Raw genomic sequence first — 14,690 nt, 5'->3', positions numbered from 1 at the left:
CTCTTTTGATATTTTTTTTCTTTCTCTCGTTTACTCTGTTCTCTGTATTTCTGTCTCTGTCTTTCAGGTTTGAAAGGAACGATCTTGGTATCACGTAGTTGGGATGTAAGTACTTAGATACGCGGTGTAATTACATAATTAAAGTTGGTATATAATATGTAGTAGTGTTGAATGTGTGTACGTGAGTTGCGTATATAGGAACGTTTCCTTAGAGAGCGTGTAATTACATATCTAGTTTGGAAAGTTTATATCATCGTGACAGAAGTGATAGAAGCCTTCGAGCTTTCACCTCCAATACGATATTCTCGTAATCTCAAGAGAATAAGAGGGAGGGAGAGAGATAGAGAAATAAAAAATTGTGGTCTCGGTTTGGTTGACCTATAACTAATATAAATAGAAAATAAAGGATTAATACGTTACGGTTTGATTTTGTAATTGAATAATAAATCTAATATTGAATTAAGCAGAATTTACTTATATACAGGTTGAGTTTAAATTGAAGATTAGATTTTAACATTATCTAGGAAATTACAGTTTTATTAATAAGTTTCTTATTAATTTAATTCAATTTATAATTAATATGTAATTAATTAATATGTAAAAGTAATACATTTTATTTGAAATATATATTTATTGGTATATAATATATTTATTAATATAAATAAATAAATATATATATATATATATATATATATATATATATATATATATATATATTAATATTATAATATATTATAAAATATTATTAATAGTAAATATTTAATAATATTATAAAATATAATATTATAAAATATATAAAATTATATAATAGTAATTAATAATAATATATAAAAATAATTATAATAATATATATATATATAAAATCCTATGTATAATGTTTCTTTATCAATTTTTATATAAAATATTATCACTAAAATAAATTACACCTATCAAACCTACCTTTTTGTAATTAAAAAATAGTACAAAATAATTAAAAGTAATATTAACAATATAATATAACTAATTTTAAAATATATTGTAATTTTTATTCGATTCATTCAAACACGCACACAAAATTATGTCTGTCCTAACAAATAGGAATAAAATTGTTGAGTAGCGAAAATATTTCAAAGGTATTAGAATTAGTTTTAGGTATCTACAAATTACGTAGATATAACGTAGAATTGTTGGGCAAAGTCATGTACACGCGTGGCTTGACCGTTCCAAACATTATACTCGAAATTATCCTTGGTGGGCTATATAGAGGTTTGTACTACGATGGGTGTACGCGAATGTTCCCGTTCGCTATATCGTTCTAACGGCTACAGGATGTTTCACCCGGCGTGTTAGTAATTACGTTTCGCCGCGGTCGTTTCGCTGATGACTTTAGGCACAAACGACGCGAACGAGAATTAATTAATCGCGTTGATCCTACTAACTTCAATTAGTACGTGCGCGAGCGCTCCTGTGTTTCCTCGTTCGTAGAAATAACCGTTCGCGTTCGGATTTATATTCTTTTTTTCTCTCCCATTTTCATTCTTTGCTTTTATTTTTCAAATATAAACTTTATACCATTCATTGAAACAAAAAAAGAAAACATTCATTATAGCTCGTGATTTTTTATGTTCATTTTTAATAATTCAAGTCAAAGAAAAATTCTTTTCACGGATTGTACCTGTACCCTAAAAAAATAATAAACCAAAAAAAAAAAAGAAGAAAAAAACAAGACAATAAGACGAATTAAAATCTAACCCAAATCTTAAAAGCATCCTCGATACATAGGCGTGACTGTAGGCCCTATGATTTGAGATAAGATCGACCTTAAGGCCGTCTGCTTGCATTTAGAATTTGCCTTTGCCAACTTTAGATGAGAGCCTCAGGCACTTCGGCAAGATTTCTAACTGAATTTCCGTTACCAGGTTGCTGAATATTTATCACGTTTATTTTATGCTATTCTCATTAAATTATATTTTATGATATGGATTAGAAAGTAACAAAAAAAATATGTAGAAGGTTTATAGAAAAGCAACGCGAAAATGTTATGTTCAGTTAGAACTGTTCTATGGAGAGTTAGATTAACCTCAGCATTCGTGTACAATGCATTGTGCATATATGAACTCTTATGTATACGTGATTACCTACACACGTACTATACTTCACTTTATATGTACTAACTTGGTCATAAATTGAACAGCAGCATGGTAAAGGATAACCCAGTGTTGATTCCTCGTGGGAGTCGTGTGTAGAACGTGTTTTATGAATACAGACATATGTACGTACATATATACGTATGTACGTTCACGTTTGTGTATATATATGTATATAAATATGAATATACCATATAGGAACATTTCAGTTGCACATATCAACCTGTGTCAGGAGTATTATTGTAATATCTCGCATGGGGTTTCGTATATTTCTCTCTTACTCTTTTCTTCTTCTATTTTGTTCTTTTTTAACAATTCTAAGTAGGAAGTTGAGTAAACACTTAGGAAATCCACAAGCTGGAGTAGTCTAGTGTGTATTCATAGGATTTGGAAGATAATCAAGTTCTATACCGCTTCTCTTCGTTAAAAAGCCAAAGGCAAGAGGGATAATTGAATTAGAACTGAAGCGTGGACTCGGACACCCTTTTAGCGAGGACGACGACAGCCATTTACCTGTCTCGTCGTAAACGTGTTGATAAAAATAGACTAGTTCTATATATATATCTACTGGGTGTCGCAAATTTTGACGAGCAAACTATGAATCATTTAATCTATTAAGGGGACTGAGAAAGTAATGTCGTTTCTATAAATGTCCAATTTTTTATATTTTTATCAAAAATCAATTGATTTTGATCAATTTGGTATTAAAAATTTTCCATACTACGAGGGGTGGTTACATTTATGGACTACATTATTGATTAAAAATAACAACTTGTTAGAAAAAAATTTATTCGTTTGAATTTAAGGTTAGAAAGCGACATTACTTTTTAGTTCATCTAATATATTAAAAAAAAAAAGAACAAAATATTGGTTTATAAAGATTTTTTAGAAAATATTACCCTGAAGCAAATTTGACGTATAATTCTTATTAGTTTTTGATTTTTATTTATGAAGTGTTTTCAAATTGAAGGTTTAGGTTATGGAATTGATTTCGAGCGTGAAATTTGAGCAAATAATTAAAAATGCAATTATTGAAATATTGGAATATTCTTCTCACGAGCAACATTGCATTGTTTATTCAATTGTTAATTGATTTTCAGTTTATGCTTGAACACAAAAATCACGTTTTACGTTATATTATTTTACTTAACTGTATACCAATGATATAAAAATTACGTGTTACTGCATAATAAAAAAATAAAACATGTAATTTACACAGACCTAATAAACACTCTACAACCATACCGTGTGCTTTGATAGAAAATTGAAAATTTATTCCAGACAAACTTCATAAAAAATTTTGATACAGCCTAAGAGCTCTTGCTGTTTTGTTGTTTAAATTTGAGACACCCTGTATATACTAATAAGAAAAAGAAGAAAGGAAGGAATGAAGTTCAACATCGTTTTAACAGTCCTTCATGCTAACGAAAAATTGACTTCCATGAAAATTCATCAAAATCAAGAGAGAGAGAGAGTGTGAGGGGGTGGTTTTATGATATTAGATTTTCCTCCAAATTCGAAGGTTAATTTAGTTTTTCGTTACATGATTTAAAATTTCTATTTATAAGTAGAGTATCCAGTGAAGAGGATGGTAAAGATAATTAATACTTTCGAGAAAGTGGTCTTTCTTATTTAGCTTCGAGCTATGAAACAAAATTGTTAAGGTAAGTTTGAAAGTGAAAAAGAAAGAGAGAGAGAGAGAGAGAGTGATAGTAAGTGAATGAGTGAGTTAAATAAGAGTGTGTAAATTTGTGAGTTAGTGTATGAAAGTGTATGAGAGAGTTAGTCTATTGAATTTGTTGAAGTGTATGAGAAAGTGAATGTATAAGTGAGTAAGAGTGTGAGAGAATATATGAATGAGTTATTTGTGTCATTATGAGAGAAAGAGATAGTAAATGATTGTACTTGTATGCTTGTACTAGATAGAGTGAATGCTTATGTGTGACTATGTGAGAATGAATGAGTGTTTATGTGTTAATTATGCGAGAGAAGATGAGAAGGAAGAGTATACTTGTGTAATTGTAAGAGAGTACGTGAGTTTTTGTATGTAATTGTGTGAAACAGGGTGGAGTAAGTATACTTGTGTAAGAATGAGTGAGTGTATATATATATTTGTCTGTGTATGAGAGAATGAGAAAGAGAGAAAGAGAGAGAGTGAGTGAAGGAGTGTATTTGGGTGCTGTGAGAGTAAGAGTAATTTTGTGTTAGTGTGTGAGAAGGAGAGAGATTCGTTTACAAGAGGAAGTAACTTCGCAACGTTCTCAAGGTGGTAGGCACCACCCTGTCTAACAAATTCTAATCTAATCTTGCGTGGGCGCCTTGGCTAATGTGCGAACGACAAGGGGGTACCTTAAGTTAGCGAGAGTAAGAAGGATAGAAAGATGCAAGAATATTAAGCTGTCTATCTCTCTCTCTCTCTCTCTCTCTCTCCTTGTTACTCTCGACTCCTTCGAAGGAGTCTGGTAAGGTGAAAAAGGAAAGGACGGCTTGTAGGAGGGGATGATGGTAGGAAGACGAACTTTAATATTAGCACTCTGCAAGTCAAACTCGGCGTTGCAAAATTAAAACTTCTTACGGTCGTGCGTTCGTGTGTCAAGTGGTTCGTCGTGTAGCTTTTTCAAGCTGACGAACAGTTTCAGAAAGAGAAAAAAAGAAGGAAGAAAAAAAAAGAAGAGAGAGAAGATTTTATTCCTGGCTTTGAAATGCTCAGAAGTACCCCCTCCCCCCCTCGAAGATCTTCTTTCTACAGGAAAAAAAAGGAAAAAAAAATAAAAAGACAGGAAAAGGAAGAAAGTGAGAAAAAGAGAAAGAAAAGAGTCAGAGTGTGTGTGTGTGTGTGATAGAGTGAAAAGAGAGAGAAAATTCGGAGATTACAAGGTGGTGAATTATAAAGGGTGGGCCGTGTTAGGGATAGAAAAGAGGGGTTGTTGAAGAATACTGAGGGCTCTACCGAATCCCCAGTTTTTTACGTGAAAAGAAACTTAATCGGGTTGTTTACATGTCCAAAGTATTAACGTTACTTTAAATTCATTCAATTTATATCTGTATAAGTAACTAATGTATGTATGTATGTATTTACTTATGCGTGTATTTAAGTATTATTATGTATGTTGGTTGTAAATCAACATTTAATGTAGTTCGATGTTCGTGTGTTAGTGTGAATTGTATAAGATTGTACATATGTTGTATTTATATGTTGGTGTGTATATATATACTGTAGATTGTGATATGTTTAAGTTAATATTTAATTTCTCGGACGAAAACGCGAGTTGATTAGCTCGTGATTACATTATTCAATACGTAAGCCAATAAAGCCGCGAGCCGTTTGACGATGGGAGATCGAATTAGAACGTTTAACCCCGTATCGTGATGTTATATATTATGATATAGGGTGATCTTATTAAATAACATAAATAATATTATTTACACGTGAAATAATATAAGTGAAAATAATCTATTAAAATTTCGAAATATTTTTAATACTTATTTTTAATAACATTTATTATGATTAATGGCTTGATATTATAAAGAAATTATCAAAGGTGGTTAACAATTAATAAATTTTTTATAAATTATAGTGTGATAATTATTAATTATTAAATTGACACTATAAAGGAAAAAAATTTATCAAAGGTGATTAACAATTAATAAGTTTTTTATTCATTATAGTGTTAGAAAATTTCTTTAAGAAATATATTGTATTAATTAAAAATATTACTTATGTGAAAGATGATTAAGATTTAATAATTTTTAGCTTAATTATAATTTTAAATTAATTAAAAAAATATTATTTATACATTTTTTCAATAGTGATTTTTACAGATTAAAAAATTTTTAATGTCACAAAAGTTCTCTGAAATGATAAACAATTCAAAATATTTATAAAATGTGTTTACCAATTATAATAATGTTATATTAAATATAAAAATATATTAATTTAAACATTCTTATGTTCTTTAATTATTCAGGAGAGCTTAGAAAACATTTTGAATACTTAATTAATATTTACAATTTTAAGTGTTACATTAAAAATATTTCTAATCAGTATTACAGTGCTTATCTTGTAAAATCTTTTATTACTTTTTCCAACTCGCAATTAAAATCTATTCTGTAATCTGGTAATGTTTAATGAAGGCGATCAAAAGGTAGCTCTTGAGTTCATGGTTAAATCGATTCGTAGTAAAAAAAAAAAGAAGATTCGTTTGAAAGAGAAATGTAGATAATAAAAGATCGTCTCAAGTGTAGTCGACTTTAAATGAGTAAATAATTAAGGTTCATCAAAAGTACCTGATAAATAATAATTTAAAAAAAATACGAAAAATGTACTAACATCGTTTTTGTTAATTAACTTTTGTGACTTCCTATTATTTAAAAAATACTAGAAAATATTTATTATGAATATATTTAATTGAATATTTAATTTTATACTTAAGTAATTATTTAATATATTAATATAATTAATAATTAATATATATTATTTAATATATATTATTTATCTATATATTATTTATACTAATATTAATATTATATATTATTTAACTATTATTAATATTAAATTATTTATTATCTTATTATTATTATTTTATTTATTTTCAATTCTAAATCCAAACAGTTTTCAATCTATTAACACTAGATTTACGGATGTTTTGTTCATTATTTTTTAATGACGTAATAACATTGTTTGAATAAAGGATTGAGTAAAGGAATTGAACTAATATTTACGTATATTTCATTACGTAACTAAAAACCAATAAGTTTTCAAAAAATAGTATTTAAATTTTATAAATATATAAAATAATCAAATGTTCAATGAGTCAAATTGGCTCAATTCGTAAATCTAGTGTTAAATTAATTTATTCATTTATTTTAATATTTAATTAATATTATCTACACAAAAATATATTCTTTATTAATAATTAAATCAAATCAATTAAAAACAAAAATACAGATTATCCGATTTGTTAGAAAGAGAGATAACAAAGACAATGAAAGATCGTTTGACAAGAATTCGACTTTAAATAAGTAAGTAAGTATGCAAGTATGTAAGTATGTAAGTAAGTAAGTAAGTAAGTAAGTACGAAGTTCATGAAGTCTAACTTTCAACAGAGGGTAGGTAACGCTTGGAAACGATTAAAGGTTTGAGCTTTTTCGATCGTCCGCACGAAGACTACTCTTCGAAGCGCTAATGCGGAAGTTCCACCCAAACCCACCCCATTTCCACCCTTCCCTTCTACCCAATCTACCTTTCTCTTCCATCCAATTTTTCCTCTCTTTCTTTTTCTTTTATACAAAAGCGGTGGCTGACTGTACGACTCTCGAAACGAAGAGTCCTTGTAAAACCGTCTTGATTTTCTCTTTTCACGAAAAGAAAGAGAGAAAGAGAAAGAGTATTAACTCTCCTCCCCACTCTTTTCTTCATTTTCTCTCTCATTCTATCTCTTCACCCTTGTCAGACTAGGTGCTAGGGTGGAGTTAGAATTCACAGGGAATGTCGGGGAAACATTTTACAGAATTCCGCGTCGCGATGCAAACGTTTATCGAAGCGGTTCATTATGCGAACTATGCGACAAAGTTTCCTGGACAGTTCTAAGAGAGACAGGTGGTGGTGGGTGGTTAGGGGTGGACAAAAATCTATGTATATGTATCCTTAAACTCGTAAAAGTGGTGTTTAAGAACTTTCCCCAAAGAGATGGGAGGGAATGAATGGGGGTAAAGATATTCGATGACGTCATGAAATCGTTTATGTTCAATCAAAAGTTACTAACTATTACACTATTGTTTAAATTACTATAATTGTATTAAATTATTTTTTAAATTGTTGAAAAACCGTTTTGCTAGCTATTACTTTATAAGTAATACTGAATTAGTATTTAAGTAATTTTTTAAGTAAATTACTTAAATTATTTATTTTTTATATATTATATTTTATATATTTATATTTTAATATATTATAAATTATTTATTAATTATTAAGTAAAAAATTTAGTAAAGTTAATTACTTTATAAGTACTTATAAGTATAAACTATTACTTTATAAAAAAAATAAAGTTAAATATAATTTATCAGAATAAATTTGTAGATAACTTTTTGTTACAAGTAAAAAAAAAAAAAAAAACAAATTGAAACATTGAAATCATTTGTACGTTGATTTATTGAAACAATTTTGATAATATAATGCAGAAATTTCAAGTGGTTGTAATAAATCTTAACGTCAACGGTTAAGTCTTGCATACTTGGAGTGCAAAAGGTTTTAAATTGTTGTTTGATAACATTGTAAGATGTTTTACGTTTTTTTTTTTTTATAGAAAGGAAAAGAAATAGAGTTGAGAGTAGTACTTGCCTTGCCATTTCTGAGTGGAATCGACCCGTAAAGTTCCCTCACTCTGAATCTGATCTTTACCGTTGGTCACGCGACACGAGTAAAATCCAACGTCGGAGACGTCGAGGTTCGTGATCTTTAAACGACTACCGGCTACGTTTTTAGCTGCGTGTTCGTGTGCCTGTAATATAGAAAGAGAACAAAAAAAATCAAAATGAATGATCGATTATACGTTTTATTCATCCAATCTTATTTAATACTATTAGGACCATTAAGCATGGAACGTCAGATTTTATACTGAAAGTAATCGGAGTAATCATACATTTTATACTTAATTATCTAATCAAATTAATTATTTAGTAATTTAATTGTACGAATATGATTAATACCTGTGCATGAATCTTCCTGATAGTAATTTTCGGCCGTTTTTCTTCCAATGGTGCTTCATTTTTGTACCAACGAATTTTGGTTGGTGGTGGATCACCGACAGCCTCGCAACGCATATGAGCTACCCCACCTTCGTCCTTCGATATATTTGAGAGGGTTCTGACAAATTTCAGAGTTCCACTTTTGCTGCCAGCTGTCGCGCCAACATCGGTGCTGCAAATTAAAAGAAACGATCGAAATTGAAATAAATGTAGAAAAAAAGGTAGAAGAAGAAGACAATGATGATGAAGAAGATGAAAATGAAGATGAAAAAGAAAAGAAGAAGAGTACGTTCGCTTTATTTCTCGAATAAACGCTTATAAATCAATTTACGAGCGTTCTTTAGTCGACCCTCGAGTACGATCCGATCCACCCTCTTTCTCTTTCTTTCTCTCTCACATTCTCTCTTTTCTCTTTTAACCTTTTAACCTTGCCCCTTCCTTTTCCTTTAGGCTAGCCCCACATCCCCTTGACTCTGCTTAGCCTTACTGTGTGTCGCGAACGTAGGAGAAAACGAAGCCCAATCAAAAAGTGCTTTGTCAAAGGCAGCATAGTAAAAGCTCCTCCTTCCACGATTTGCATCGGGAGAAGTTTCATGGAAGTCTCAATCAAATGCAGCTTCCGGTTTCTCTATTCGAGTGGGAACAATCTCGAGTTCGTCTACTTTGTACCGATATATAAATTCAAAAATAAAAGAGAATGAGAGGTAAATGAAAGAGAAAGTGAAAATAATGGAAAAGAAATACAGAAAGAGAGTTTAAGAGAGAAAGAGAATTTCAATTTGAATTTGAATTTATTAAGAAATTTTATAAAAGGGTTAATTAGCTTTACTGTAATGAAATCTGGTCTCATTAAAGATTTGCTTATTTATCAAATAACGAATAATGTAATATAAAAGGATATATTATTTCGGTGAGCGCGCGAAACATTTGAACATAACTTAATCGTTTGTTCCTAATCGCTAATCTGCAAAAGTACTTTACCGATTGTCTTGAAATTCTGACACAACGTTGCATTCGCATAGAGCTAGGTTTTTATTACATTAATTTATTTAAAAATTAATCAATTAATTTAAAAAAATTAGAAAAAGATACAGGTAAGTCCAGCGCCATCTGTTGGCCATAAATTTCGGTGAGTGCGTGATACATTTGAGCATAACCTAATCTTTATCATGAGCCACAGTAACGTGTAGCGGGGCACAGTTAGTATAAAATAAAAATAAAACGTTGTAAAATGTTTAGAATATTTTAAATAACTAGAATTTGAATTATGTTATGTTACTATGTTATAATTATGTTTTATTGAAAACGAAACTAGGTCTCATTGGAGACTAGCTTATTTAATAAATAATACACAGTATAATATAGAATAAAATAATATAAAATATATAACACAAAATAATACAAAACTACCTAAGATAATATAAGACAAATATAATATAAAATAATAATATAAAATAAAACATATATAGTAATAGAAGTATAAAACCTAAATAGTATTAGTTAGTATTATTAGTTAAAATTGCGGAATTATAATTTTATTTTTTTTATAATAACACTATAACTTAACATTCATATCTTCAAATGTATAAACAAATAATTATTATTCTATCGATAAGTAAATAATTATTTTATATTTTTCTTTCATTAATTAAGAAAATTGTAATATACACCCTGTATATTGTTAAAATAAATTTTAATCATAATTCGTATTCTTAATTCTACAATTAAATTTTGTTTCTTTCAAAAATTTATAATAATAATAATTCCTTACAAAAATTAGATTTTAACACATTTATAAAACTATAAAAATAACTATTTAAATATTGTTTCATTATACAGAAATAAAAATTAATCGAGTTCCGTATTAATAGAATATAATTGTACATTTCTTCTTATAGAAGAATTATATATCTTCAAATTACTTTCGCAGAAAGCAGAAACCAATCGTCGAGTTTGCCTTATCGGTTTCTCTGACCCTTTAACTATATTATGTATGTACATACTTTACCAACACATATGTGTATGCTCACGCAAACACAGAGTTACACATACAGTTATATACTAATACATATAGACGAGCTTATGGTATTGCTTGGTAGACGTATTCACGGCAGGACGTGATTGCACGTAGTCACTGAGAGTAACTAGCCCTACGTTTACTAGCTGGTTATTGAATATAAATCAAGCTATGATCAGTAAGTCATCGCTGCTATAGTACAGACTAGTCAAGAAGTTTCTATTTCTATGTTAATATTGTTTCTATTAAAACTGTCAATAAATATTTACAATTAAATTTACTTTCAAGCTCAATCTGGTATTTTCTAATCATTTTTATTGAGTTTTTTCATAACGATTGTAAAATTAATTTAGGGCTTATTTTTTTCTAAATGAAATATACATTTATGGGTTAAAATTTGCAAGAAATATTTGAAAATTAAGTAAAATAATTCTTGCGTTAATATTTTAGTTATTTATAAGATAATTGTTTTAGTTTTTGTTTTTAGCAATTATATTATTATAGCAACTAAGTATAGAATGTTGCAAAAAGGTTTTATAAATATACTTAAATATACTTTATAAATAATTAAATTAATTGAAATAATTAAAAAGGATAATGTTTTGTTTGCGACATTCAGTATTATTAATTTTGATTAACATATTATATACATTTATATTAAAAAATATTATGTGCAAATATGCATTAAATAATTTTTTATTATTAAAAAAAATATATTATACTATTAATAATTGACCTATCGCTAAAAAACAATAACAACCGTATTGTAAATAATAATAACCATAATATAATAATATATAGTTAATAATAACTAACATTTTATAGTATATTGTAGAGTTAGAATATTTTTGATATTCACTGTACATAAAACAACGATAGAAATAGTGTTAATGTTAGTATATTAAGTATAATGTTTTATAATATTAAAAAAAAAAAGTAAAATTGTATTCAAGCATGCAAGTTGAAATTTTTGTTACTATTCTTTCATAGTTAATAGAAAACGTAAGTTAACTCACGCATAAATGCATAAAGTTTTTTTTTACGATCGATAACATAACTTTAACACTCTAATAATATATTGTTATATGTACTAAACTATAGAAATGAAAATTTTCAAATAGAAAATAATAGGATAGACAAAGTTCTTTTTTTTTATTTTATGTTTTGTATTTTGTTTTTTTTTCATAGTGATCGAGAATGCGTCAAAAGATGATATTCAACGAGCAAGACGATATGCATAACACGATGTTTTGCATGGGACTATACTTATATATGGGGAAAACGAGCGAATAAGTGGCTATCCGTCCTACCATGGGACCTAAAAGATGATAGGTGAAAGAAGGCTTATGTGTATCTCCATCATCATTTTTCTTTTGTTGCCTTAAGGCTTCTAGTCAATTTTCAAGTAAATTTCTATCATCAAACGATCAGTCAAAAAAACAATAAAAAATAAAAAATAAAAAAGAAAATCATCTTACTCGAACGATTGAGAAATAATGAATGTTCAGAAAATAGAAAGAAACGTTTTATAATTTTATTCTTATATTGTTTCTATCTTATTATATCGGGTGCTCATAAATTATAAACAACATTTTAGTATTCATTATAGAATTTTGTTTTATTCGTTTTCAACAGTTCGTAATAAATTATTTCTTAATTAAACTTACGTTTTTGACGGTATTTTTAGGTTACTTTCATTTTAGATTGCAACTGTCTGTTGTATTTTAGTAACAAAATGGCGTCAGTTTTAAAGGTAGGTACAATGTATATTTGTTTATTGTGGTACGTAGAATCAAAATCAATTGTCAGTGTCAAATAATTTCAATGAAATGTTCTGTTCGGTAGATGGAACGTTTCCAAATTTCAATTTAAATATTGGAAATGCATTGAATGACAAATGCAGTGACCACTGGATTGATAGGAAATGGAAAGCGGGGAATTACTACCAATCGTCTTTTAGGAATTCCGATTTAATATCATTTGATTTTCTTTTTTGTTGGGGGGTTTATATAGAAAATATAAAATACTGAAAAAAATAAACATTAAATTTTACCATGAAAAATTGTATATAATCGATACTGTTAATGTAAACCAAGAAATTGTATTGAACACACGTTTAGTGAAATGAAACGTCGTGTGTCGCGTAATCAATTCAGAACTTGAATTTTCTTTAACAAAGATTTAAATTGATATAACAATAAAATTGAAAAAAACAATTTTATAATCGTCATGGAACAATGATAATAATCTAGTAAATAATTTTGATTATATATAAGAGGGATCGGAAAGTAATGTCGTTTCTACAAATGTGTCCAATTTTTTATATTTTTATCAAAAACCGATTGATTTTGATCAATTTGGTATTAAAAATTTTGCATACTAGATGGAACAAAATTGTTGATAATAAGGGGTGATAATTATATTAATGATTAAAAATAAAAACTTATTAGAACAAAATTTATTCGTTTGAATTTGAAGTTAGAAAGCGACATTACTTTCTGGTCCACCTAATATAATTGCTGTTTAATTTAATTTGAATTTATAAATGCATTAATAATGATCGTCGAACAAAAGAACAGTAAGCGTGAATCATAGAAAGGCAAGGAATAAAAACAAAAAAGGTTGAAAGGATTCTCGTTCCTGGTTAGAGTTCCCAGTATATTTTCTCAGTAAAAAGAACATTAGTCAGAAGACAGTCTCAGACGAGGATTAGTCGTCCGCAAGGTTTCTATAAATAATGCAACGCCTTACCTCGCCCAACAACGCAAGTTTTGTTTTCTTGATGTCACTAGCAAGCCGAAGAACGAAGAGGTTTTAAGCGGCACAATTTGTACCGCTTTTAGGTATTCTTCTTTCTTCGCCTTGCTTTTGAGTAAATACGAAACGACGTTGACGATAATGACAATCTCAGATATTCGTAAGAGAAATAAGTTTAAGAAAGTTTCATTAGAATTTGAGATTACCGAATATAAACGTAGCCCCCATCATGTGGAAATATAAATTAGATCATTAAATATTAAATGTCTGATTATTCGAATTATTTTCATTTTAAAACCTAATATTTCATACTTAACAGTATGAAAGAGTATGACATAGACAATTTTTGGCATATGGTCGACGATTGGTGCCTACACCCTAAATATTAGGTCTATCGGAAAATTCTGTCTGTTCAAACAAACATTAGTTCAATTTTTCGTCACTAGGGGTAAGGCCCCATTTCTTAAAATGTAATATACAAATTGCCACCATGTTGGTAAGAGTTCAAAAGTAATTAAATTAATGAATTGTTCAAATTATGAATAATTTATTACAAAATTTTATTTTATTTTCAAAATGGACAGAATTTTCCGGTAGACCTAATATTAAATTAGTTATTGAAATGGTATTGAATTAATTTCTACAAATAACAAAATAATAAAGACATAACATAAACGTATAGGATTGGTATTGCAAATATCTTTGACTCGAAATCTCTTTGATGTTTCTAATCGTTGTAATCGATGCTTCCTTAACACCGCATATAAACGTATACTTTCTCTTTGGAAAGCCTACAAGGAGCTGCTACGTAGGGCATCAATATTAATGGAGGTACGGCGCGTTTAGGGCGGAATAATGTATAGTGATCGCGCTAGAAGTCGACTTTGAGATCGTGCATGCACGTACGTTATACACCATAGGTGCCCATGCATATGCAGAATGGTAAGCTCTATGTTCATATATCCATATATCTCTCATTCTCTCTCTCTCTCTCTCTCTCTCTTACTCACTCTCACTTTCTGTCTCTCTATATTTCTCTCTTT

General features: G+C 28.7%; 1 protein-coding gene across 1 annotated transcript in view; it reads right to left on the bottom strand.

Moving 5' to 3' along the window:
* Positions 1-14,690, bottom strand: part of Ror (tyrosine-protein kinase transmembrane receptor Ror) — a 244,764-nt gene that overhangs the window by 19,808 nt on the left and 210,266 nt on the right. The window contains 2 exon segments of the mRNA XM_015325750.2: positions 8,467-8,626; positions 8,835-9,045. Of these exon segments, the coding sequence (XP_015181236.2) occupies positions 8,467-8,626; positions 8,835-9,045 (371 nt within the window).

The sequence above is a fragment of the Polistes dominula genome, unplaced genomic scaffold (genome assembly GCF_049000335.1).
Source record: "Polistes dominula isolate Pdom_NZ unplaced genomic scaffold, Pdom_raw_medaka contig_77, whole genome shotgun sequence".
Classification (NCBI taxonomy): domain Eukaryota; kingdom Metazoa; phylum Arthropoda; class Insecta; order Hymenoptera; family Vespidae; genus Polistes; species Polistes dominula.
The sequence above is the reverse complement of the archived record's forward strand: the minus strand, read 5'-3'. Positions and strand labels throughout refer to the sequence as shown.